At 35.2% G+C, this 26,295-nt stretch overlaps 3 protein-coding genes across 6 annotated transcripts; 2 read left to right on the forward strand and 1 right to left on the reverse strand.

Annotated features, from left to right (window-relative positions):
• Positions 1 to 189: 189 nt before the first annotated feature.
• LOC126920781 (DNA/RNA-binding protein KIN17) lies at positions 190 to 1,994 on the reverse strand. Its single transcript, XM_050731528.1, has 2 exons — positions 1,407 to 1,994; positions 190 to 1,317 (listed from the first exon to the last, which is right to left on the reverse strand). The coding sequence occupies exons 1-2, from the start codon at positions 1,810 to 1,812 to the stop codon at positions 542 to 544; spliced, it is 1,182 nt and encodes a 393-aa protein (XP_050587485.1). The 5' UTR covers positions 1,813 to 1,994; the 3' UTR covers positions 190 to 541.
• A 2,799-nt stretch (positions 1,995 to 4,793) lies between these two features.
• On the forward strand, positions 4,794 to 12,747 carry LOC126920635 (inactive ubiquitin carboxyl-terminal hydrolase MINDY-4B). 3 transcript variants are annotated; one of them, XM_050731288.1, is made up of 11 exons: positions 4,794 to 4,958; positions 5,185 to 5,373; positions 9,496 to 9,581; positions 9,892 to 10,109; positions 10,331 to 10,556; positions 10,850 to 10,915; positions 10,994 to 11,064; positions 11,389 to 11,539; positions 11,603 to 11,802; positions 12,165 to 12,317; positions 12,550 to 12,747. In XM_050731288.1, the coding sequence occupies exons 2-11, from the start codon at positions 5,238 to 5,240 to the stop codon at positions 12,593 to 12,595; spliced, it is 1,353 nt and encodes a 450-aa protein (XP_050587245.1). In that variant the 5' UTR covers positions 4,794 to 4,958; positions 5,185 to 5,237; the 3' UTR covers positions 12,596 to 12,747. The 3 variants fall into 3 exon arrangements, with proteins under 3 accessions (XP_050587245.1, XP_050587247.1, XP_050587246.1); XM_050731290.1 differs by lacking the exons at positions 4,794 to 4,958; positions 5,185 to 5,373 and adding exons at positions 8,221 to 8,612; positions 9,314 to 9,417; XM_050731289.1 differs by lacking the exons at positions 4,794 to 4,958; positions 5,185 to 5,373 and adding an exon at positions 8,221 to 9,417.
• A 130-nt stretch (positions 12,748 to 12,877) lies between these two features.
• Positions 12,878 to 26,116, forward strand: LOC126920633 (protocadherin-like wing polarity protein stan). Of its 2 annotated transcripts, none has more exons than XM_050731283.1 (18): positions 12,878 to 14,300; positions 17,702 to 17,815; positions 21,425 to 21,711; positions 21,798 to 21,890; positions 21,987 to 22,094; positions 22,170 to 22,271; positions 22,353 to 22,478; positions 22,647 to 22,841; positions 22,979 to 23,066; positions 23,188 to 23,297; positions 23,368 to 23,514; positions 23,722 to 23,836; positions 23,938 to 24,007; positions 24,090 to 24,200; positions 24,279 to 24,452; positions 24,751 to 25,094; positions 25,273 to 25,544; positions 25,741 to 26,116. In XM_050731283.1, the coding sequence occupies exons 2-18, from the start codon at positions 17,749 to 17,751 to the stop codon at positions 25,828 to 25,830; spliced, it is 2,499 nt and encodes an 832-aa protein (XP_050587240.1). In that variant the 5' UTR covers positions 12,878 to 14,300; positions 17,702 to 17,748; the 3' UTR covers positions 25,831 to 26,116. The 2 variants fall into 2 exon arrangements, with proteins under 2 accessions (XP_050587240.1, XP_050587241.1); XM_050731284.1 differs by lacking the exon at positions 12,878 to 14,300 and adding an exon at positions 15,608 to 17,103.
• Positions 26,117 to 26,295: the final 179 nt, after the last annotated feature.

Consider the following 26,295-nt stretch of genomic DNA (forward strand, 5'->3'; position numbering starts at 1 on the left):
TAAATCATTATCATATTGAATAATAAGTAAACAATTTTTATATCAACATAAGAAAATTTTATAAAATTATTATTTTTTTTAATCTATTAATTAAGAGGTTATATGTTCATTAAAACTATTCTAAACTTCAAAATACTTAGTCATATATATATTAAGGTTATGATTAAAATAAACATACACATTAACAAATGTAATTTAAAAAATCAGTTTTATTTGGAAAATACATAAATGTACATAAAAAGTTAACGCTTTTTAAACATTTGCTGTAAACTTTGTACACAGGCGCTCTTTTAGGTATTTAAGTAACTATACATAATATATACATAATTTTGATCTATCAGCTAGTACAGACTAAAGTAGTATATAAATTTTATTATATACACATATATACAGAATACAAATGGAATATTCAAACAATATTACAATAACTATTAAAAATCTTTAAAATGCAAGTGAAACAATAATGTTTTACTTTATCATATGTTAACCAAGATATATCGTTATAAATATTATGTTATAAATAACATATCTTATCTAATAATCATATCATATATTTGCAAATTTGTTCATACGGTAAATTTTTTACAATAATGTCATCCCTTTCTAATTTTACGTCAATACTGTAACTTTCTATGTGAAGTTTGTATACCACACCTGTCATGCCTTTGTATTTTCCCCAAAGAATCATGACATGCTTTCCAAAGGCGGGTATTACGGTTTCTAGATATTCCTGATCCAATTTTATAACGTGATTCTCGACTTCTTCGGGTGATTTCAATTTGACTTTTCCAACAAAGTTGGATTTTTCAACAGATTGAACTATTCCTTTAGACTTGTAATATTTATTTCCAAGAGTTTTAGTAATTACTTTCACCATCAAACCTTCTCTTAACCATCCTTCTCTACTATCTTCATCTTTGCTATATTTAGATGTATGTTTTTCAGATTTTATTGATCTTGTTTCTTTGTCCATATACTTTTTACTTGATTCCTCGGATTTTATATTCGAAATCATAGAGACTGATTCAGTACTAGTTGAACCTTTATCTGGTTTTTCTATTTTTATAATAGGAAGCAGTTTTGGCTTTTTATTTATTTTCATGTTAAGAACTAGAGGTGTATCGTTGTCAACTCGTGTTAACGGCTCTTTAACAGTTTCAGATTGTCCGTTACTTTCTTGTTGACCCTTTTCTACTTGTTTTTCTACAAACTCCATCATCCTTTCCTCGTCATCTTTATCCATTTTTTGCTTTTTAGCTTTCCTTTCTTGAGCTGCTAATGTTTCTGGATCTCTGTCGATATATGATACATACCAACCTAAGGACAAAGAAAACAATGATTAGAAAGAGTAATTGATATTTTTAATTTTTTTACAGAACATATGAAATATCACTTATTAAAATTACCTTTTTCTGTTTCGTCAACAACACATTGGCCAGTACGTCCAAGCCATTTAACAAATGCAGTTAACGTAAGCCAGATTGTAGCATTCATATGTATATGTCCTCTATCTGAGATATATTCTTGATAAACTCGATTAGCTGGTACACGTCTGGTGCCAAATTGTCTTTTCAACAAGTTTAAGTAACCATGAGAAAATTCTTTTGAGAATTGATCCATATACCGGGATGCATTGTCAGCAAATAGTAATAACTGTCTGTGATGAGATTCTGACATGGTGTGACACTTGAATCCATTTTCGTCTCTGCACTGTTTCTGACACATTTGGCAATACCATCTCAATTTTTGCAAGCCTTTTGCCTTAATTTTGTTGGCAATGTACTTAGGCGTTCCCACTTCGTGTTTACCCATTTTCTTAATCGGCAGTGAATTGATCTACTATAACTGATTAATTGACGAAATTTGATCAAACTGTATCACAATTATGAAAAGGGTTTTAAAACACGATGATATAAACAGGTTTTAATACTAAACTTCTAAGAGCAGCCGATACAGACGAAAGATGTCTGATGACTGAGCCATGAAAAATCAAAATGGAGGACAATAAGATTCTCGTTGTGCGCATGCGTCACATACCATCAATGTCTCAGACAGAGACAGAAATATTTACTTATCTCTGTCTATCACACAGAACGAAAAGTTTGTTGTATTCTATGTTGATTTTTCACGATTCAATTTTCGGACGGTTTTCCCTAGGGAGTGTCAGAACCTGTTTATATGATCGTGGTCTGTATCAGACTGTATTATTAAATTAAAAACACTGTTTTGCGAGGAAAAAGTTGTTGCAGATTGTAATTATAAATTCTAATATAATATCATTACCCTTGCTTTTTCAACAAATTGCAATATTATAACATTAAGAAAAATATCTTTCATATAAATATAAAAATTTATAATAGGTTATTTAACGCATCTCCATAATATTGGTAATTTTTGGAACACTGTTAAAAGACTATAGAGACATCTATACTACAGACGAGGTACTTAGTCAATGTTTTAATAACGTACGGACCGTAGGTAACATTTGTTGTTATAAAATGGTTTAGATAATAAAAGAAATGTATTTTTTAAAAGTATATATTAATAAAGATATAATTGAAATTAAAGAAAAAAACTTTAGGTTAGTGAAAACATTGTATTAATATAGTGAAATAATGAACAATGTAATTAAGAAATTAAAAGTGCTGTATTTTGTATATTTGGAATTTTTTATTCAATACAATACATACACATATGTACATAAGGCTGTAAATCATATTTAAATCTAATACTTCTCATCTGAACATGTTTAAAGTTATAAAATAGAGACCATCATCTAAGGACTCTACTTAATTTATACGCAATACACGCCTACGATTAATCGATTCTAGACTCGCCAATTTCTAACATTCTCGCAAGAACGTGTAAATTTAATCGATCATTAAGTAACCACACACTCGTAGTAACACGTAATCTGTAACTTCGCTCCTGGTACTACGCCACCCGACTCTAAGTTCAATTTCATATTGCACTTTGGCAATAGACCAGACACAATGTGCTATGTACGACGCGTAGATGTAGACATGCAAACAGTTCTTAGAATTCACGCATTAAAGTACAGTACATTTCATAGGATTGGTAGCAAATTAGTGTCGAATAATTTCCGAGTCGAGAGTGATAAAGAACTTGATGGCTTCACGTAGTCATAGGTCGCATACTTTTCAAAATACCAAATTTTTAAATACCGAAAAATGAAACTTTCAAATTTTATTTCAATATATCGTACAATATTTTTAAATTTATTATTATACATAGATACCATAAAAATTTTATCCACTGATGAGATGATGATCTTATCTACTTTATCGACATGATCATTGGCATAACGTAATTGAGGATTACAGATGAAAGTCACGTTTTTGTCTTTTTCGAATATGGCGCGTTTTACGACCCGCGTATTTTGGCGCTACACACTTTGTAGCAGAACTGTGCATGCACGTACACATGTAATACGCTCGAATTCGAAACTTTTGATCGTACTTCCGAAGGCCGAATATAGAGCATCTATTTCGAACCAACGCGAACTTGAACTTAACAAGTCGACGTAATCTTGATTATAGCGGCATGATAGCTGGGAAATTAGCAATTATGACAGAGAATGATAAGACACGCTTCCTGCACGAAGTTTAACGAATCCTAAATAGGGATCTGGTTGAAACTGTTTCATACGCAAATTGCGATACAATCTAGTAGATAGCGATAGTAGATCTAGCCATAGTATCTAGTCTTAACGTCGAGTGTTGTAAACGTATTTGTAAATTTAATCGGTATTTAAGTATAATTATAATAAAAGATCGGAAAAAATAAAACCTTCCGCGTGCTTGTTCTACGGTGGTATACAACGAAGATTCCAATACTTTTGCTACGAAGTATTTTCACTTTCTTGCCTCCGAATGTTAAACAGATCTATTTACAGACATTTACATGTTCTCGATTATCCATTCCGATCGAACGAAAATGGCACGAAACGCATGCAAAGATCGGTAACTGCGATAAAGTCGCCAGATAACACGTATACGGGACGAACTATCACGTTGCACCTGAAAACATAACCGTATTCTGCAAGGATGCACTCGTGATGCGCAATGTGCATACATACAGGCGTTATTCGAGTTCGTCGAGGATTTCAGTAAGCGAATGATCTTCAAATATGAAGAATATATAAGCGAATATAAGTAATATGAAGTGCTTATTTATTTCATGAGGAATCATTTGCGAGCGCTACTATGTTATTCTTATATGGCGTATCGAATAGATTCAGATTTCAAATAATTATCACAAATAAAAGATGACCTGTTATTAGGCTGCCGATTTTTATTGCATTTATGGGATATTTAAAAATATAGAAATGTACACAGTACATGTAACATGCAGAATATATAAAATATTCAAAGTAGAGTATTTATTATGATATTTAATAGGTGAGACAAATTTCTATTTAAGTTCCATTTCATTAATTATCGCCATAAAGATATAAAAGCGCATGAAAAATTCGCTAATCAATTATTGTTACGTGATTTTGTATAACTCGTCAAACGTAATAATTGGCGATACTATAGCGGAGTTAACCAAAGACTAAACTGATTAATCTGAGGCACGAATCTCCTTTCCAGCGAGCGGATCAAGGATTTTCTCGTTCCTTAATAGTTGACGGAGGCGTTAGATCAGTCGGGCCTTCGAATTCTCGAGTTCATGGCCCGCTCTTATGCATATACGTATCCGTTAGCTTGGTGGGATGGTAAGCTCGTGCGCGGCTCGATGAACCGACTCGGCCAAAACCTACCGGAATTATTAACTCCTGTCAGTCTGGGTAGCTCGATGCAGCAAGGAGCACTTGAGTGCTTCTTCCACTTGTTAAGATTATATTAACAAAGGATATCCATCGATTTCACGCATATCAAATCTTACGAGAAAGACAAAGGTTATTTGGACCAAACAACAATTCTTCTTCGATATAAGTAAATAAAATGTTTATATACAAGAAAAGAATAAGGCGTTTGATTCTATTTAGTGGATTGTAATCACGTTTCATTTATAAAATATAGAGACTGCATTCTATGTAGCGGATAGTAATCATGTTTCATTCGTAAGATACACAGATTGATGAATTAATTGTTTTACGATTGTTATCGTTCTACATTCAAGCGAGCTCACATTCCGTAGATTATGTTAAAGTGTTTGTAGAAGTTTGATGAACCTTTAAGACTCGTGAGTGGATTTTGAGAGAATTGGAAGACATGGAGGAAACAGAGGAAATCGAGGAGAGTACCAACTCGTGTTCGACGTCCACGTCGTCCTCAGCGACGACGGTGCGTGGCAAGAAACACTGTACGGAAATGCGATCTGAGAAACCAGTGTACCTTCGACAGAAAGGTACTGTGAAAGGATATAATGATTGTTAATAACGGTTAGGGAATTTTTAATTACTTAAAATTATTATAATTATTATTTTTAATTATTTATGCAAATAAACGTTGCTTATTCGCACGTATAATTTTTCACATTTTCAATTAAAATTTTTAGCATAGCTCACCTTCACCATTATCCTAGTCTGACACTTCTGAAATCCAATTTCGCACATTGACTTGATTGATTAACGATGCAGTCATGTATCATTGTCTGTAAACTTTCTTAATTGCACGTGTTAAGATAGAAAACACGGTCACGTACACTTTCCTATAATTATTTGTTCATTTCACTTAATTATTCGCGTTATTTAACACTGAAGCCTGTTCTCTGGTCTTCGAATTTTTATGTCTCGAAAGACACTTTTCGTTTAACAAGCAGAGAGATTTTTAAGAGTTTCAAGAGATCCATCAACGTACGCGTAACACGGGAAATCATACACATCAACAAGGTTCCTTTCATACTCTTCTCAAATTCAAGAATGAAAGAAAACACGATTGAATTTAAAATAATCCAAAGAAGATAGCACTTTTTAATTGACTTTACAGAAAATCCTATCCTTCAAAAGTACAAATTTCTTATCGGTAAACCAAATGTTACGCTGTACGTTTAATTTTGCCAGTCTCCGGAAGAAACGAACGAATCGCGTTTTTTCTCTGTGGTATTGCAAAACAAAGAAGCACAGTTTTATAGAAGAAGAAGTAAACGGAAACGTTGCAGAGCGATGGAGAGCTTGACGACGAATGAATTAAATTTCACCTTCCAATTCGTCGATGCTTCGCCAAGAATCGTCAAGTGTTAGCTGACGAATTAGATCGATGGATCGCGGGTGCAAATTAAACCGCATTATATCGGTAGGTGTAATCGACGAATGCAGATGCCTGTTCCGACGTGAATTCGTAATTCGATAGACTCGATTACACGCGAGCACGCGATTCTGAAAAGTACGTTCGAGACGTATACATGCTAGAGAACAGCTCTCCGTTATCCGTTAATTCGTAGAACGAATAATCACGTGTTATTTGCTGTTAATAATCTGTCTAGAGAATATTACGTCGAATAGAATGTATAGGTATGTCTTTGAAAGAGAAAAGAAATTTCCGTAGACTCAGTTGTTTAAGTATCGTATTCAGTTCGAAGTAGGGAGTTACTATAGATATTAAGTAGGAATAAGTAGAATGAAAAAATAAGTAACTATGAAAATGAGGTTTATATGATTGCGTTTGAAACGTGCGGCTTTTACAGTAACACGCGTAATTAATCAAGTCATAGTTTTAATTATTCTCATTTCGGTTGGAGTTATCTAGGTCTCAGATAAATTCGCTCAGATAAATCTTTCTATGAATATCTTATTTTATTTATAACAATTAGATTTTCGTATCTTTTCGAGATCGTCAGTATTTTTTATCAGGAAAGCTTCTGTTGTAATTTGTAGCATCGTGTCATTTTGGATGACATTTATAAGCCTCGCGACACAAAAGCCTATGAGGCCAAAATTTTCATAAAACTTTATATAAATCCCTGAGATTTCAAAAATTGATTTTTTATCGATATTAAAATGGTTCGTCCTATATGTATATATCGATTTCCGTAAAAAATGTATTACACGTACTTTTTATTATGATACAAAGTGCAGGTCATTGTTTGTAGAAATAGTAATAATAATTACAATAGTAATATTTGAAACCAATCGGAAAATGTATATCCGAAGAAGTTGCAAGACATTTATCGTAAACGTACGCTTAATGAAAATTTAGTCTTATTAACATAGGCTTAACATTTAGACTCATTAACGTAGTCAATGATTGTAACTTCTATATATATATTTTTTGGTCCATTTAAAATTTTGCCAATATAATTGAGCCGTGTCTCGTTATTGTGTTAATGAGTTTTTAAAAAGTTTCCTGCATCATAAAAAGTTTCTAAGAGTGTTCGAATACTTTCGTGAGCCATTATACGTATATATGTTAATACGTGAGTATATTTCAAATCTAGAAAATCCATTTGTCTAAAAACGATGTTTCGAGTAACGTGGATCGCAGACAGGTACCAGAACTATTATTAGAGAACGAAAATGAAGCTTGTAACAGCGTATAGGCTAAAAAGGATCCGATCCACACGTACATACGTTTTTTTAAAGCTCGCGTGCCACGCGAAACGATTCGCGTGAAACAATAATACACGTCGGGTAATTGGCATACGTGTAAAAAGGGAACAGTGAAATGGTAAATGAAATGAGGAACGGATTACCTTACGTTATAACGCGATTACTTCGGTGAAACAATATCGCTCATTTTTCTTCTCGATCTTCGTTCGCTCTAGATACAAGATTGCGGAAGCTAGCTTTACATCCAGTGATTCGAGTAATTGCAACAATTGCATTAAAAATTTAGCCCTATTAGTGTCTCTAATTTTGTGGTAAGCTACGTACGTTTCCTATTAAATCTAATACACAGTACATAGTCCGATGTATGATCAATTTTAACTGTATTTCTTTAAACAATGACCTGCACTTTGTATGATAATAAAAAGCACGTGTAATACATTTTTTATGGAAATCGATATATACATATAGGACGAACCATTTTAATATCGATAAAAAATCGATTTTTGAAATCACAGGGATTTATATAAAATTCCATGAAAATTTTGGTCTCGTAGGCTTTCGGGTCACGAGGCTTGTAAATGTCATCAAAAATGACACGATGCTACAAAATACAATAGGAGCTCTCCTAATAAAAGATACTGAAGATCTCGAAAAGATACGAAAATCTAATTATTATAATAAAAATAAGATATTCTAGCTCGTTCTTCGCATATTATTCAATTCCAATCGTACTAATGCCCGTGTTATCAATTACATCTCAATTACCATAATCTGACATCTACGAATCCAACAGAGGCTGCACGTGTTTCAGACCGCAAGTTTCATCCTAAAACAGATGATTAAGTTGCTTGCGTGGCACGAGACACATCGTGCACCTGGTAGAACGACAGGCAGACGTTATTAGGGCATGTCTGTCGCTTATCCTGGCGAGTAAAGTGTCTTTGGACGTCCGAATTGACGAGTTTCGTGCGGCCAAAAGTTTCACGGACTCGTCGCGATATCAAGCTGGGATCGGCGTATATAAAGGGACCTGGAATTCAGCACGAATCCCAATTGATATTCGATTGCTTGGTGTGTCGGCTGTGCCAGTGTGCAGCGGGTGACAATCGTCACAAGTTTCCTTTCACCCTTCGATTATTTAACACTAGAACTACCAGAGCGGACAAAATGACAATTTATAATCCTCCAGATAAATAATCTTTCTAGAAATAAGTTTTCGTTCTATCATTTCAAAATCATTCCTATAGAAATATTTTCTTATCGTTAAAGTTCTTATCGAAATTGTAGACACAACTTTCCGAACGAGGAGTTTTAGAGGCTTTAAACGTTTTTTGGTGAAGTGTGAACTACACAAAGTGCGAATTAGATGCATCGACAAAGTTTTTGGATGTCGAGCAGTGTAACAGTGTTACCAGAAATCGTAAAATAAAATTAAACGTCTGTAGAAAGTTCTACGAGTACCGAAATTGTAATGTCAAACCTTTTTGGCCGTGTTCTTTTGATTCTCTTTTTATCTTAGGCTCAAACTTCATGTATTTAGTAATATGAATAATGCTAGCAAAAATCGCAAAATAAAATTATCTCGTAATCATCCTCCACCTCAAATATTTCTTCCTACTTTTCGTTTCGATTTCCTCGGTACAAGCTTCGTGCTTTAGTCATTGGTAGTTCGAGTGTTAAATGTTTCATTTTCGAAAATCTCTCGCTCTTTACGATTTAATCCCCTATTTTATTGTTAGAATAGATTTGTTTGCTATATTATGTAAATTTTTTTATCATATACTTCATAAATGATTCCAGCGTGTTCGTTGATGTGTGAGATTGAAATTTAAAAAATATGTTGCTATCTGTTAGAGCAGCCAGGTGTGCGGCTCTGATGGGAGAGCCTGACGAACTGTATCCAGGTGGAGAACTCGAGGGATTATTGTGCATGAAGCAGCAAGGATCGACGAAGATGATGTTTTGAGCTTTTTCTGTTACAGAGAAGATCATTTATCCGAGGAGCACTAGGACGTTGGTCAAGACTGCTGTGATTGGAGGAAAACCTATCGAGGAGAAGACTTGCATGGTAATTCGTTGAATAAAATCCGAATTAAAATAGAAGGCAATTTTTTGAGATACTCTTCCTGGGTGATATATCCTTTTTTATTAATTTTTATTATTTTTAGTAAATATATTCCTTTTTTAAATGTTATCAGTCTTACTAATTTTAAACAGTAAGATGTGCACTTAAAAGCTTGAAACTTTGTTAGAAATTTAAGTATTCGAAAGATTTTTCGCTCCTTTATACGTATATGTATAATTTTGAGCCGTTTTGACAGAAAAATATTATTTTCTCATTTTTAACGTCTGTTTTTCTTTTACGTTTTGTATTATAGACTCTGAGAACGTTGGTTTTCGGAAGTTGTGCCAGTCCACCGAGACCGGAATGGGCAAGAACCGGATTCACCCTGCGACCTTACGGACAAAGCTTGGCATTTGGATTACGAGCACCGAGAAATACGACCAGGGGTCTCGTAACTGTTGTGCAGGCCACAATGCTCAAGCATTTCCTGTTTAAATGTAATAGACAAGACACTCATGCTAATCCAGAAAGGTAAAATCTGTTCAACGTGTAGTACAGCAAAGTTCCACTTCTAGAACCACTATATTCCTTATACATTCAGTCATCTTTGACATTTGCATCCTTCAAATTGTATTTTACGCGTTAATATAATAAACGCATAAGAATTCGCATTCATCGGTTATCTGTAATTAATCATTTTCAAATTTCTGAGCGAAGAATACTTTAAATAATCTTATTTCTGTACAAATTAGCATGCTGAAGCCATCGTACGATAGACAGATCGATGTCTTGACATTGACGATAGCAGAGATCATTTGGCGTTGCGCCGGTGGATTCGCCGTGCAAAGTACTGGTTATTCGCCAAATCAGAGTGTCACGGGAAACGCAAATGCGCCCAGGGCCGTGGTAGCTTTGCCGCAAGAGACGCCCTATGTGCAACATAGCGTGCAATACTTCCAGGATGGTCTCACGGAGACCGTACGTGAATAAATAAAGAATAGAAAATGGAAATTTTTTCCTGTAATTGAATCATAATGAATGTCATCAGCATGGTGGCTAATTACGTTATTAACAACTACGTTTATATACGTTACGTTAATATGTATTAATATATTACTAGAACGTGTTAATAACGTGGCATTAGCGGGTCATTGGTTTCTCGATAAAGTTGTAGTTTGCGTTGGATTATTGGCACTGATCCAAACAATGGCTTTATTCTCTTCCACGAATTCATAAGACAGTTCATATATCTTGGAATCTTTTATTTATAGCTGCACCTGTTCGAGTTTGATTCTTTGGGAGACTTGGAGATATTTATTAAAAGATATTTATATTTGGTAAGCTTAGGTAAATATTCTGTTAGTAACGTGTCAAGAACTTTTATAATTAAATTGTTTCGTGTGACATTACTCTAGTTTCAAGACGAGGGTGGCCCTGGTGCTAAATTATTATTGTACAGCGCTGTGCTTTCCAGAGGACTTTCTAAGTAAACTTTTACACATCTATATACATTACATTATACATCTATGCATATATTTATTCTATACCATTGTATATTTTAATAAGTTCACGTAATAAGTATCATAATGAGAATGTTTGTTTAAAAAGATTGCTAACTTGTTTAACTTTTGAGTATAAATAATAATCTCTTTATTCGTAGACTTCCTACTTTTTAATTCGTATAATGTTTTATAAAAATAAACAATACCATGGCTGTCAACCCAATCGGAGTTGATTTGTATCTTGTCGATCGTTAATTTTACAATTATAAAAGCTATGTTTAAGAAACAATCTATTTTTATCCGTACAGGGTACAAGCCGATCTAGAAGATCCAAAAGGCTCGATACTAAGCGGTTGTCCAGAGGAAGGCCCCATAAGCGTTGTAATTCTCTCATTAACTGGTCGTGCTTCGCCTCATCTGCATAATGGGGTGCTACACGTTGGGGATGAAAACACATACGTGAGTAGTTCCTTTGTTCCTCTTTCCCAAGCTTCATTTTGACATTCCTGTGTAAATGTCAAGGCTATACCACAATGGGGTGTCCTTGTGAGAAGCGAAGTAGGATTTCTGGTGCACGAGGGTGATGGACAATTGAACAAACAACCAGGTTCTCGTTTGAAAACCCCGAATTTGCCAATTTGGGTTACTCTGTGTCATGGTCACCACGGTGTCTTGTTCAATACCAATCGGGAATTACTTAGAAATTATCACGCTGAACGACGGTATGCTATTTCTTCTTTTTTTGCTCAAAACATTTATCTAATTATCAATGGTAATTAATAGAAGGAATAATATTGTATCGTAGAAAGAAATATATATATATAGTTGATTACCCGACCAGGGATTTTTATACAAATTTATATTTCTGTGAAAATGTATATTTCGTAAATTTGTTTCACCCTTTAATTATTATAATAAAATTTTATTTTACAAACTTTATATATCTTTACATACTATATACATTCTTTTACGTATTTAGTCTGTGTATTTGCACATTTAAATTTCTCATAAACGTATACAATTTGCAGTCTATTGATCGCATTATATTCTTCGTTAAGTAATTTTCTTCATTTACTTGCGCAAGTTTCGAGATTCAATACTTCACATGCGGCGGCAGCCACGCCATTTTGACCGTGGACACCAGGTCGAATTCCGGAAATGATTCAGAGTTCGAGGGCCCAAGCAAAGAATGCATGGACATTGCTGCAACACCCTTGGAGAAACTCATTCGTTCCAAGTGAATAATTACTGCAATTTTTATTCATTTCTGAATACTTCTCGTTACACAGTGACTCATAGAAATGTTTGAACATTTATCGTAGAAAATTTTTGTGAATATTATATGTATTGGTTTAGACTTTACCAATGTAATCGTGATATCGTAAGCCATACAAAATCTTTTGCATAACACACGTAATATATGCAGGAAAAGTTTCTATACACGTTCAAACCTTTTGTCTTTTTTTCAGATGGCAAGATGCTTGCATACAGTGGAATGGAACACCCTTAATGTGAATGCATCAATATGTGTCTCTATAAATTTAGTTGAAAAATAGATATAACGTTCTAGGCTCGTTGTTTACATCGTAATAGATTATATGCATTATAGTTATGTTTGTAAAAATTTCTGTGCTTCGAGAAAAAAGATTATTTCCATCGATCTTCTACTTTTTACTTTTACTTCGGGCAAGAAGATCCGCCTAAGATATTACTCAAAAATTTCATGAAACAGATATCGACGTTTCGTGCATTCATCGAACACTCTTCAACACGCGATCGCGTGAAGCTCAACGCCTTCTCAATCACCTCACGATAAATTCCTCTCTATAAAATCTTGCATACAGCCAACTTTATCCTCTAACCAACTACTCTACTTTTACCTAATAAATATTTTTTCCATTCACTAAAAGTCCATCGTCCGGGGCCGCATATAAAATTCAACGAATATGTAAATTCTTGCATACAACCAGCTTTATCTTGTAATCGATTAGGTATACGTGTATTAATTCTCTACTTTACATATTCTACTTTTATGTAACTTGAATATTTTTCCATTCACTAAAAGTTTACCACTTACTTAGATACGTACATCACGTATTTTCAAGAATCCAATGAATTTTCTGCACTTTGACAATATTTAAGACGTCCATCCCTTCTTCATCCCTTTCATCGTCAACCCTATTCACAACAATTTCCATGGCACACACACACTGAAACCAAACGAGACACAATTATCCCTTCCCTAGAAACATTCAACGGTACAATTAAAAGTACATATACTGTACAGAAATGGCAGAACAATGGGCCGTGCCCCATAAACAGTCACCGTTCGAATCGTTCCATCGTTTTCCCAGACACAAAATTTTCGGCTTTCACGTAAACCAGAAGAAGGAAAGAGAAGGAGCAGTTGCATGTGCAATGGCAGACACGTAGTCGTCCAATTTCCTGCCAACGAAAGTAAACACCTGTTCGAAGCAGGGCCAGGAAGGCGCTCGGTTGGTCGTCGATTCCCCCTTCCTAACAATGGAGAACCAACTTCCCGAGTGCCGGTCTACCGCGTCTCTTTGCTCGTCCATGTTTCGTAGTAGCGAGTTCTGCCGGTCGAAAGCGAACAGGTGCTAGTTTTAAAGCATCCTCTGTTACTATTCAAGTTAATATTTAAAAAACATATAGTACATGTAGGAAAATCAATATTGAAACAAATATTCAAAGAATCTACGATATCTGGGAAAATAAATATCGAAAGCAGCAGAGTCCAATTTACGGCTCTTCAAACGTGAAAATCGAAGAAATAGGAAGAAACAGAGTGAAAGAACTCGGAGATTATTCCTTCGATATTTATTTACGCATATTTGTCCGTGGTGTATTTTTGAAAAATTCACACGTGATATGTAGTTAATATTTTTTGTTTAATTCACATGTAACGTAAGCCATAACAATTGTTTGAAGAAGACGACGCGACGCTGACGGTGTTTTCTTCGCGATGTTACCGAAAAGCTTTAGTCTGTGATGAAATGATTGCGAGAGGGGTTGAAAGTATCATTTTTCAAAACGTTATGTTGACTATAGTGAATTGTTAGTGAAGAACGATGATGATTTGAGAGGAATGCTCGCTGCCGATCGTTGATACGCGAAATAAGCGAGACGGAACTGGAAGTTTGAGTGGTAGAGAGTGAAATAGTGCCACTGCTGATTCTGATCGTCTAATAGGATTCTTGTGGTAAGTGGTTGGATCTTATGCAGAGAGTGTGGATGATGAAGCAGCTCGAAAGTTAGACTAATTGCTCGATTGTTTCCAATACAAAGCGCTAATTATATGGGTCAACAATATCTATTCGATCCATGCATATGAAATGTTGCTTATACGTATACTTTTATGATCGATCTTTTTAACATTAAATGTACGTAATTTGCAGAACGTTTCTTTTCTGGTTGATAACCAAGGATAGGATAAAGTCTCCGCAAAATTCACATTTAGAAAGGAATATATTTTATACGCAGTAACCTGATGTATCCCCTTAATTAAAATATCGTGCCTAACGCTCTTTCATTTTTTAAGATGTATTGAAATATTTGATATTTCCTGTGCCTTTATCTTTCCAATAAAGTTATATCGTGCAACCTGTGTTAAACGACGGCTAAACATTCTTAAACTGGACGAAGAGAAACAAAAGTAGGATAAGGAGAATAATAAAACTATTCTGTAGTTTCTAAATAAAAGATAAGCTATTTTAATTAAATAAAGCAGAATAGATAATCGCTAAATTAAAAAAAATAATATTTTATACGCGCAATAGAATAACCTAAACGAGACGAAATATTTCTGCTATTTAAATTCATCCCAATATACTACGTCTCGTCAAAATTTGAATACTGCTTAATTACAGATTGATGTTCCACTCGTTTTGCCTATCCAAAAAAATAGATACGTTTCCGTACTTTCGATCGTGAAAGTGGCCGTGTCAAGAGTATATACTTAGAAGCACAGACAGAACAACAGTACAGTGATTCATCGAGCTGTTGCTTGAGTTAGCGGCTAGCATCGAATCGGTGGCATCGCGGATCGTGAACAGGAGGGAGGACTTTACGCCGGTTGCCCATGGCAGTGCGTTTCAGGTTACGGTCGGTGAATTTGAGGAGTACCGTGGCCCACATAACCGTCGTATCCGGCTTGTGTATACCGTATAAATCATTTGGCCCTACCGCGGATCCATTTTTCCTTCGATTTCAAGGATTATTTCCGCTTACTCTGCCGAAGAATTGCTTTTACCGCTTTGTTCCAACCGATAGGAGACGTAATTGCCGGCTTAAGCGGAGATACGTCGATTACCTCGACTCGCCACGATGACCATAATTCTCTTAACCAATGGATTTCAATTTCTCGGAGGTTCTGATCGATGATTCTGTAATTACTGATTGTGAAGGATCTTAAAATATCGCGAATGAATTATTGGTAAACGTTTCGTAGGTAACTCAGTTTTCAAAGATAAACTTTTAGATAGATTGACAAAATCTTAAGATCGCGTTTCGTGTAAACTAATTATCACTTCGTTTAATCGTTGCTCGTTATGAATGACTAGAATCTTTTCGATATTGATTCTTTGAGTGTTTTGATTATGTGATTCTGAAATTAAACGAGTGAAAACGTTAAAATTAATCTCTAGAGAGATTGACAATTTGATGGACCGTGTCTCGTGCAAAATACTGAGCTTCTCGTTTTATTATCGTTCAGTATTGATGACTAGAACTTTTTCAAGCGATGTATTCCAATTCTTTAAACTGATCGATGATCCTGTAACTATTTATGGAAAAGAACATAAAGATAAATTGTTTTTACAGGTCATGTTTGTTACAAGGTATTTAGCTTCCTGTTTAATTGTTATTCGTGTTTCGAAATAGTTCAGTATAAGGAGACTGCGCCGAAATAAGGCGAGGAAAAAAAATTGTCGAATCGAGGAAGCGGTAATCGCGATTCTCAAGCTGCCGTGAACTTTTTGCAATCACGAGCCTACTTTTACCTCCGCGATTCGATTCACTTTGCCCTTCTTTGGTTTCGAACACGCAGGATCGACAAACTATCGCTCTCGCCACCCCCACTCGCGATGCTAATGTCGTTCCACGTATCTAGGTTTCACGTAATAAAGCAGTTTCTTCGCATGCTTTCTAACCACGCGTTATGTTCTCCAGTTGCGAATGCACATGGTCGTTTCTTTTTTTATTTCTTTTTTCTTTGTGTCTTTCCGATCCGCCACTCCGTGGATCCAACATCGATCAGACAAATGTTTGCGCTCGCTTTTCGTTTGTAGGAGATCGTCCATAGTCACGCCACTTACGCGAAGCGAATCTTCAATAACGTTAGAACTATCGATGACGATCAGATATGAAATTCGTGTCAAAGAAAATCAAAATGACAGGGAAATATATGAAAAGACGCAAATATTTCTCCGTATTTATTTTACGAAGAATTATGCAAATTCTCCAAAATGCACCGTTCGTAGAGCTACGCCTGAAGCATGCTTACAGGAATTACTTCGAAGTATTCGTATGAAAATAATTTCCACGAAAGGTGTTAACATCTGATGATAATATGATAAATAGCTGCAAGCTAGATTAGTAAAAATAACTAAATACGACTATATATTCTAAAGATTGTATGTAATTATATCGAATTACTATGATTGACTACGAACGACAGTCACCTTTTCCGCTGAGCTTCTCATAATACGTAGTTGTGTCTCATATGAGTAGCTAAACGCTGCTATAAATGAATGATTACAAATGACTATAATTAGAAACAATTATGACTAATTATAGTATAAGTAACTACATATGATTTTAATTGTGATTAACTACAAATGGTTACAAGTAACTGTAAATGGTCATGGCTAGTTAAAAGCAAATACGAATGTGTAAACAACGATTGTCATAAGTGACCACCATCACATCGACTATGTCACGTTAGCGATTCTAAATTGCTATAAGTGGCCTCGAGTAGCTGTATGACAACGTGGTTATCACTAGAGGTGGGTCGAAATCTGATTTTTAGACTCGTGAAACTCGAATCTGAAACTTTGTGAGATCTCGCAGTTCTCGAAGCTTCCGAAAGTTCATATGCTTTTCTTCTCTTTTTTCTATGGAGTATCTATCTTTTCAGCAACCACAATTTCAACAAATGTTGTTCACAAAATCACATTATTTTTCCTCGATCCAAACGCTAATAAGAGATCGGTGGAATCGTTCCGATTGAAACGGATCTGAAGTCTAAATATAAATTCCACTAGATTATCATTACTCAAATAGAAATAAATTTATCTTCGTTTCAATATTCTCATAGACTGTTTATACAAACTACTATTGACTTGTAGTTCGAGAAACATTTCGTACTATTTTCTGAATGCTTTCCGAAATTTCGAGGTTTCGGGGTTTCGAGGTTTCGAGGTTTCGAGTGATCTATCTCCATTTACTACTATTATATTTCAACATTACAATATCATGATTCACTCAAGTAGCAAATTTTGAATACAGTCTTCGATTACAAGGTACGCTGTCTAACTTTCAAGCTGTTTGTACACTTATTTGCAATGTGCAACGCGTAATCATAAATTTTGCATCAATTTGCAGATGCATCGGCCGTTGCCTGGATCGGTGAAGGATGTCCTTGGATCGCCATGAAACACAACATTCTGAAGATCCTGCCTATCCTCTTTTGCACGTTGCATTTACACACCGGACAATGTGGGTCTTCTTTTGACTTTTCTCACGCCACCTGCTTTCGCCCCTTTCGTCCCTTCTGTTCCACAATTCGTCCGCCGTCTACCTTCTTCCTCTTTCCATTTTGGTCGCGACCTTAATCGCGCCGCACCGTCTTCCGTTTCATCACACGGTTGATCGCGTGCGAACGCGAAGGAATTGCGGTTGCAAAAGGAAACTGGACTGTTTGAATTCGACGTATACGAATGTTCTCGATTTTAGAACTGCTGCTAACGAACGAGTCAATATTTCTACGACTTGTGTGCAGTGATCACACTATGCGATTCGATAGATTTTATATTTCTGAAATTCGATGCAAATGAACGAGTTTTGTAGCGCGTGCATTCCTCGTGCGTTTCAACGGTACGATAGAATTCCATTTGTTTGAATTCCATCCCAAATTAAATGAGATTTTTATCATTATGAGATTGAATATGTACATGTACGTACTAGTTCTTTGTAGCTCAACTTCCTAATGATTTGTCAAGCTTTTCTTTCTTCTTCTGCTGTCTTACTTCGTGAACGAGTTTCTATGTAAACTATTTTTTATTTTATAATAATTAATACTTTTATTCTTACTTATTTTCTCGCGAATACTTATTTTCCTCGCGTTGCATTACATCATTAGAAATACAAACCTCTCGAATCACATAGCGTCACGCGCGAGAAATGACAACAATATCGCGTTGCTTGTCCACGCCGTGCCTCGTATTTCCAATGACGAAATCCAGACAAATGTAGAATTTCTACATCGAAAATAAAAATTTGGCAGATCCAACGAGGAAATCCACACGAACGTACGATTCGTCTATTGCAAGTAGAAATTTGTCCAATCAAAAAATGTCACTAGTGCGAGGACGTAACGACGCGTTACATCGCTTGTCCGCAACAAGCCTGTTCGTTTCCCTTCGACGATTCTCGCGACATGTCCAGTCGTGGATAAGGATCGAATGACTTAGAAAGCCGTTGCATTGCGACAATCGAGATATCCTAGTTTTAATGTCTCCGTTTCCCTTCCTCGATGGACATTCGTAGAAATTGCCGACCATTTTACGCGCATGGTAATTAGGCCGTAATAAAAGAGAACCAGCGATACTTTCGAAACTCCGTCTTGTTACGCTCTTAACTTTATAATTCGATTCGTTTTTATCGACCGGAATAACCAGATTCAATTAAAACTTGCGAATCAGCAATAGGTAACCGAAGAGCATTCGTTGGAATGGTAAGCATAGGAACACGTTTAATTAATTTCTTCGTAGAAACAGCCGTTTATTTGTACCATGACTGAACCTTATCTTGTACAATTGGGTACAATTAACGATGATATACGTGAGTTTTTCCTAGTTACAACCATGTACAAGTTTACAGTATGTTCTTACAATCAGTGGCTTGTAGAGAAGGTTGATACGTTCCATCGTGCAATCATTGTCTCTCATTTACATGACAATTCGTTGTTATCTCGACAGCCAGGAAGTTTGTTGAGACAACGCTTAAACGGGCGTTTACTTTTTCCCCTCGCATAATCGTGCGAACTCGTTTTATTTTTCTGCTTTTCTTATCCAGCGCGTAATAGAACGATAAACAGTCGCAATAAAGTAATTCGTTCCGATTTACTAGTTCGACAATTGACGCGTGTCGGTAATGATGTCGAAGGAATTGATTTCTAATTTAACACAGAAAAATTATTTGCTATTGCTCGTATACAAAAAGAAATATTGGAATTATTAAAAAGGAGTTATTGGATTTTAATTATTGGGATAATTGTAAAAGGAAATATTTCTTTCTTCCCTAACACTAATTTTTTCTTTTACAAGATACAAAATTAGCTTCTCTATCAATTTTTTGAAGCTTTGTGTATTACGACAAACAATTTCGTAAATCCTTAACTTTGAACGCAATGTTTTTAAACCATAAAAATCCTATATACTCCCTTCGTCGTGTCAGAAGCAATACTATGGTTTTCTTCTGGAAAAGTCTCTGACTGAAAAGGGAAAAAGATTACGAAAGGCAACGCCGGAACGTTGCATCGTCGTCGATACGCCGTGAGCTGGCAGCAGGCGGAACTCCGCTCCAAGGGAGCGCACACGTCCAATTCCTCGTGCACGCGCTCCTGTTAAATGACTTCTATATACACATATTTTTCGTAGCACTCACATATTTCCACTTATTACTATGTATTAATTCGGCTTTTTATCCGTGCAAAACATTTGCAAATGTGGACGGCCACATATACCAAATGTATAGACGATAGACACGATCACACCATCCAAGTTGACCATCGAAATGTAGGTTTCTACTATGACATGTTACGGTGCTTTGATCGAGAATAAAACAACTGTAGTTCATTGATATTCGAATGTTGATAGATAGAATAAAACAGAACTTACATGTTGATTCTACTAAATCGAATATCGTAAGATTTTTATAGAGTCAGGGTGGATCGTATTATCTTGTATAAGAGGAACATTATAGCTTTTCTGTTCCCTTTTAAAGGGTTCATTTAAGAGATCTAGTTATCGACTGGTCGTGTGGTTATTTCGGAAAATAGAAAAGCATCACGCATAATACAGCTAAGTTGGAAAAATAACGGATAACAGGGGCTTTGATGCACAACGAATTAGAGGCAATGATCGCTTTACACTGACCGTCTCGATCTTATTACGAACGGTTATCTTGATCGTTTTTTACTTTTCAAATGGCTACTACAGAAATTCTTCTTTTCCTTTTACTCGACAAAAGCGAGGAAATTAAATCGTTCTGTTCCAACCAGAGAACTTCTTTACATTTAATTACGAAAACAGTTAGAGTTAACTAAGGATTAAAAGTTTCATTTATAAATACTCTGTAATTTAAATATCTGTGAACATTCTTCCAATTCTTTTATTTATAATTACTCTTTTAATAAACTAATTACTCAAATGTAATTTTTAGATACCCTACAATTTAAATATTTATACAACGAGTCTCCTTATATAATTTTTCTTACAATCTTTTTAAATTTAAATCTTTTACCTTTACAACTGTCTTTTTAATAAATTACGACGACGAAAAACCTATCGGTAGGAAGACCAGCGGTAGGCCGCTTCTTTAAAAAGCCCGGAAACCCGAAAACCACACAATAGCCGTATATGGATCAAAGGAACATGATCGTTCTTCGTTCGAAGCAGCTAAAGAAATGCATGTTAACTCTCAATATGGTAGAACCTGTCCCCAGTTGTCGCTATATTTTACATATCACTTCCGCTTTGCAAGAATCCTTCTCTTCCTGTTAATATCTTCCAACGTATCGCATATTATTAAAATTCAATATATAATTAATATAAAAATTGATACATCATGAATATAAACACATATATAATTTACAACATTTGGCAATTTCAAGGAAATTTACATGTACAAAAATTTGTAAATAATCGAATTACTTTAGTATGTAATTAATATGTGTATGTGTACGCGGATTCGTAATCCACACTAAAAATTCTATCCTTCTGTTTGCTTAAATTAAATTTAATATCCATACAAATTTCTGATTCATTTTCTTTATGATGGTCCAGTACAATTAATCGAATTAACATGGTATTTATTTAAATATAGTGATCCGTGATGCGAGATGTTTTCTGGAAAACGGTGCCACCGCCGCACATCTCTTCGTCAGTGAAGATTTGCCGGTCGGTGACACCGTGGGTGTACTCGGAGTGCTGGGTGATCCTGGACCACAGGGTGACATCGAACTCAGACTCCAGGAGCACGATAGTCCAGTAACGTTCTCAGCGTATTCGAAGAATCTAACTCTTATCAGGCCACTAGATAAAGAAGGCATCGATGGACCTGCCAGCGTTTACGTGAACGTAATTTGCGAACGGAAACATACATTAGATCCTGTAGGTTTAACATATCCTCTTTACTCTACATACATAATTAACATTTTAAGGAACATAGTTGTTCTAATTACTCGCATTTGTTGCAGGGTTTCGTGATACCAGTCAATATTCGCGTGACTGATGCCAATGATAATGCGCCTCAATTTGTAAATGCGCCTTACGTTCTAAATATCTCTGAGGTGAGAAATTAGATATGTTTGACAAACAGAAATTTTCTTTCATTCAGAAGGAATATTTTCTTTTTTTATTTATTGACGACAATTTTCGACATTTAGGTCACGGTAGTTGGTACGAGAGTTCTTCAAGGTGTGAGAGCCGTGGATGCTGATCAACCAGGGCCATTTTCTACTGTACAGTATGCCGTTTTGCCTGGACCGCATTCGGTAATTTTTTAATTCCCTTCTGTTATATCTTATTCTTTTGTTTTACATAAAAGAAATTTTAACGAATTTTTGTAGGATTACTTCGTGTTCGTGAATGCTTTAGAAGGCACCCTAGTTCTAAGGAAACCGCTAGATTATGAAACTCTTGCCAATTTTTCCGTTGATATCCGTGCACAGGTAAGCAACAATTCCTTAAATGAAAACATTAATTCTCTAAAAACTCTGTTAATGCGCTTTAATGTTTTTTTTTACTCACAGGACCAGGGTAATCCGCCCAAATCATCAACTACAACCCTCTATGTTAATGTTATCGACGCGGATGACCAAAATCCTGCCTTCCAAAATGACCAATACAAAATTCTCATCCCTCGAAATATTAAAACGGTAATTTTGGTGATAATTGAACATTTTTTAACAAGTCGATGTTACGTATACGCAATATTGTACTTTTCCACTGAATTGTTAATGCATTATAAATTAAAAGAAGTAAAGGTACGATGGAAAGTAAGCGATTCAAAATAATATGAAATAATACATGATTCACTCTTTCAGAGAAGGATACTGAAAGTTGATCCAGCGCCAATAAAAGCGGTAGATCAGGATGTAGGAATTAATGCTCCGGTTCAATATACGATTCAAGGAGGAATTCTACCGTTCCTCACACTGAATCCGGAAACGGCTGAAGTCGCCATAACACGACCATTATACGAGCATGAACTTTTATCACCAGCAACTATCGTGGCGAAGGCAAGCATTGTGACAGTAGAAATTAATTAATAAAGTGTTATAAATATCTGCCGTATATGTAAATCTGTTACTAATTACTTGTTATTTCTATTTATTGATACTTAGTAATTTCTTATTTATCTTCTGAATAATTACAGGCTACGCAGATAGACAATCCAGATAAATATGCTCTTTCCACTATAGTCGTTTCTCGAGAATCGGATTGGAACGTGGAACCCACTGCTGGTAGGTGATTTCTTAATCTATTCTTAAGATTTCAAACTCTGATAGGGAACAGATCTAGAATCGCGTGGCCCATCTCGTCGTTGTGAAAATAAAACGATTAAATGGAAATGATATTAATTAGGTGGCAGATTACCAGTGAGATTCATACGAAAGGATCATCAAACTAGTATTCCAGAAAATACCCCTCCAGGAAGCGTTTTATTAACGACAGGAGTGAATAAAGTAGATTCAGTAAGTCAGAATCAGACACGGGAATTTATTATACCCATAACGCAAATGTAAGTCATTTCTCTGCTTTTAGAATTTAAGATTCTGGCTTGTGGGAGCGATTGAAGATCTGGAAAGATTCTCCATCACTAATTCCGGTGAATTGATTTTAAAAGGCACTCTCGATTACGAGAGGAGGGTCCAGCATAGTTTTTTGGTTCGTGTCACTGACGGCCATCATGTACGTTTTCAACAATTTAATCGTTAAAATAAAACTCGACTTTTAATATTAGAATATCCTTGTAAATGAATATACGTATATGTCACAATATTTAAATACGATAGCTTCAATCGAGATTGGTAATACAATATTTATTATTAATTATTTTCAACTTTTATTATTAAATTTATTATTAAATATCAATACTATTTAAATATGATATTACAGAACGACACCTCACGCGTCAATGTTTCTGTTGAGGATGTAAATGAATGGGAACCCAGGTTTCGTCATCCCAGGTACGAATTTCACGCCGCAACTTTGAGAGAAGGATCCATCGTCGGTGAGTTGACATTTTAACTAATATATATATACAATAATAGTAATTTTAATTTACATCTTCATTTATATATATACATTTTTCTTTAATTATATGATTCTTAGGAAAATTGGAAGCTGCTGATGGTGACAGAGACGACAAAGTTAGTCTATCTCTTAGAGGTCCAGATGCAAGGTATGATAAACATTAATTTTCAAATAAAAAGCAAAACTTATTTCAATTTTACAACAATAATAAATAGTGAATGATCATACAGGTCCTTCGAGATACGTGATAATGGAGAATTAATTCTCAGATCAGCAACAACCATTAATGGTACTTTGGCCAGGTTAGTGGCTGTTGCCTCTGATTCTGGTCGTCCCCCTAGGTTGGTAGAATAAAATAAATATATTTACGATTTGATACGATATAATTCGTATAATTATTTGAATTTTTTTCTCTAAAGGTCTAGTATGATCCCAGTGATCGTGCACATACCAAATAGTGGCTCGTTGCCAATTGCTGCGAGAGCTGCACCTGCTTGGTTGGGCAGCAGTGTTCTCCTGGTTGCTGTTTTTGGCGCTGTCTTGGGTCTACTTGGTGTTATAATACTTGTTTTAATTTTGTACATATATAAAAAGTAAGTAAAGCTGATCACTTGGAAGATTATCTTATTTCTTTCCTTTAATATTTTCCCCAACCATAACAGGACGTTCTCATAGGACATTCTCTAAAATGTTTATTAAATATTCTCTTCGGTTATTAAGAATTATTTTCCACGTCAACCTATAGACATTCAATTTAAAGAAGAAAACTATAAACTGATGATTATTTCTACATTTTTATATATAAAAGAAGTTGTATATATCGACGAACAGTATTCTTAAACTAACGATACGCGTGATTCTAGATTTTTAAATCCTTACAACGTGTTGCAGTAAAAGGCCAAAAGCCAGTGGCTCAGTAAGTTCAGTAGGAACTGGCTACAGAGAAAAATCGCCAGTTCCCTCTGCTCTGAGCCCGACTCCTCAAGTACTCGGAGCAAATATGCTTCAAGATGCCTTGGAAGTACCTCGAAGAGGAAATCGAATCGAGAACGCGCGCAATATCGATGAAAACGACGAAGAGGCTGATACTGGAGACGACCTAGAGGAAGATGATCATGTTGATCAAGAGATCGTAGACGACAGTAACAACAGTGAATCTCGAGAAGTCAAGAATGATAACAATGACGTCGAGAATCCGGTTTTTGCAGCGAGGAACTACAATGCCACTATTAAAAGTAATTCGAAGCAATGAATTAAGCATTACTCGGAATACTATTAAAATTTATAATTAAAAAAGAATATATTAGCCTATTAACTTATTAATTAGCGGCGCGCCTGTTTTAAATTCGCTTCATTTTAAAATTCTTATAAATTTCTATTCTCATACAATTATTATTTATTTACGTAAATTAGGTGTAACATCGGCTAGGCAACTGCCTCTTTACGCAAGACATAAGGTGGCCCCAGCTCCAAATCCTCCAGGTTTATCAGCAACGTCCAACATACCCAATATAGGCGGTTTAGTTCAGAACATGAACGACTTAAGTTTAAAAACTAATCTAAATGCTGACTCTTGCAAATCTTCCAATTATTCCGGAGATCTCCCAGATTCTTTGGTACCTGCGTGGCCAGCTTGCTCCGTTTCACAGAGAGTCAAAAAATTATCGTGGGACGATGACGATAGGGTATCGTATCTTTTATTATAATAAATATTTAGATATTTCAATGAATACATTTTACGTAGAACACAATTAATCTGATTTGTTACAAATAAAAACATCGGTAGATGCTAGAACATAAGAAGAAGATAACAAAAAATAACTAAATTTCTCCAAGTACGAAATTATTACGTGTAATAATATTTTCTCTCTCTTTTTTTAGACAGTGGATAGCGTAGAAGTTGCGGCAGAAACAATGTCCAGAAACAGTCAGGTCGGAAACGAACGACTTAATCTCACCGTGTATTTTTAATCACGCGAAAAATGAAAGACTGAGAAATAAAATGGTTTCAATTACTTCATCGTCTGTCAAACGAAAAAATTACTAATAGACCACTTCGATAAATAATTCCTTTATAAATAGACACTATTAAAATGCGCTATACAATTGCCGGATATCGAATCAATTCAAATAGAATGTATATACAAAATGTATAGAGAATTATACTATATAGTTACAGACGAGTTGCATTAAACGATAATGCAAGTACGTTCTTTACTTATAGTTATTTTATTAAAGAAATGCAAACGTTAACAGATTTTCTGATGTTCTAACGATACTAATACCTTTAATTTACATTTAATCCGACCAAGAGCGACACAGGAAATTTTCTAAATAAATTAAACTTAGCAGAGGAAAATTTTTCTCTGCGAAAGACGTTCGAATAACGGAGGCCAAGTTAAGAAAAGGACAAAGTTCCGTTTCACGCGAAAAACC

This window comes from Bombus affinis, chromosome 9 (genome assembly GCF_024516045.1).
Source record: "Bombus affinis isolate iyBomAffi1 chromosome 9, iyBomAffi1.2, whole genome shotgun sequence".
NCBI classification, from domain to species: Eukaryota; Metazoa; Arthropoda; class Insecta; order Hymenoptera; family Apidae; genus Bombus; species Bombus affinis.

Bases quoted from the DNA above. Each gene is read 5' to 3' on its own strand.
- LOC126920781 (XM_050731528.1), bottom strand. From the start codon at position 1,812: ATGGGTAAACACGAAGTGGGAACGCCTAAGTACATTGCCAACAAAATT. The intron at 1,318-1,406 runs GTAATTTTAATA...CTTTGTCCTTAG, and splicing joins TGTTGACGAAACAGAAAAAG to GTTGGTATGTATCATATATC.
- LOC126920635 (XM_050731288.1), top strand. From the start codon at position 5,238: ATGGAGGAAACAGAGGAAATCGAGGAGAGTACCAACTCGTGTTCGACG. The intron at 9,582-9,891 runs GTAATTCGTTGA...TTTGTATTATAG, and splicing joins TCGAGGAGAAGACTTGCATG to ACTCTGAGAACGTTGGTTTT. The intron at 11,540-11,602 runs GTGAGTAGTTCC...GTAAATGTCAAG, and splicing joins TTGGGGATGAAAACACATAC to GCTATACCACAATGGGGTGT.
- LOC126920633 (XM_050731283.1), top strand. From the start codon at position 17,749: ATGAAACACAACATTCTGAAGATCCTGCCTATCCTCTTTTGCACGTTG. The intron at 21,891-21,986 runs GTGAGAAATTAG...TTCGACATTTAG, and splicing joins ACGTTCTAAATATCTCTGAG to GTCACGGTAGTTGGTACGAG. The intron at 23,837-23,937 runs GTGAGTTGACAT...TATGATTCTTAG, and splicing joins GAGAGAAGGATCCATCGTCG to GAAAATTGGAAGCTGCTGAT.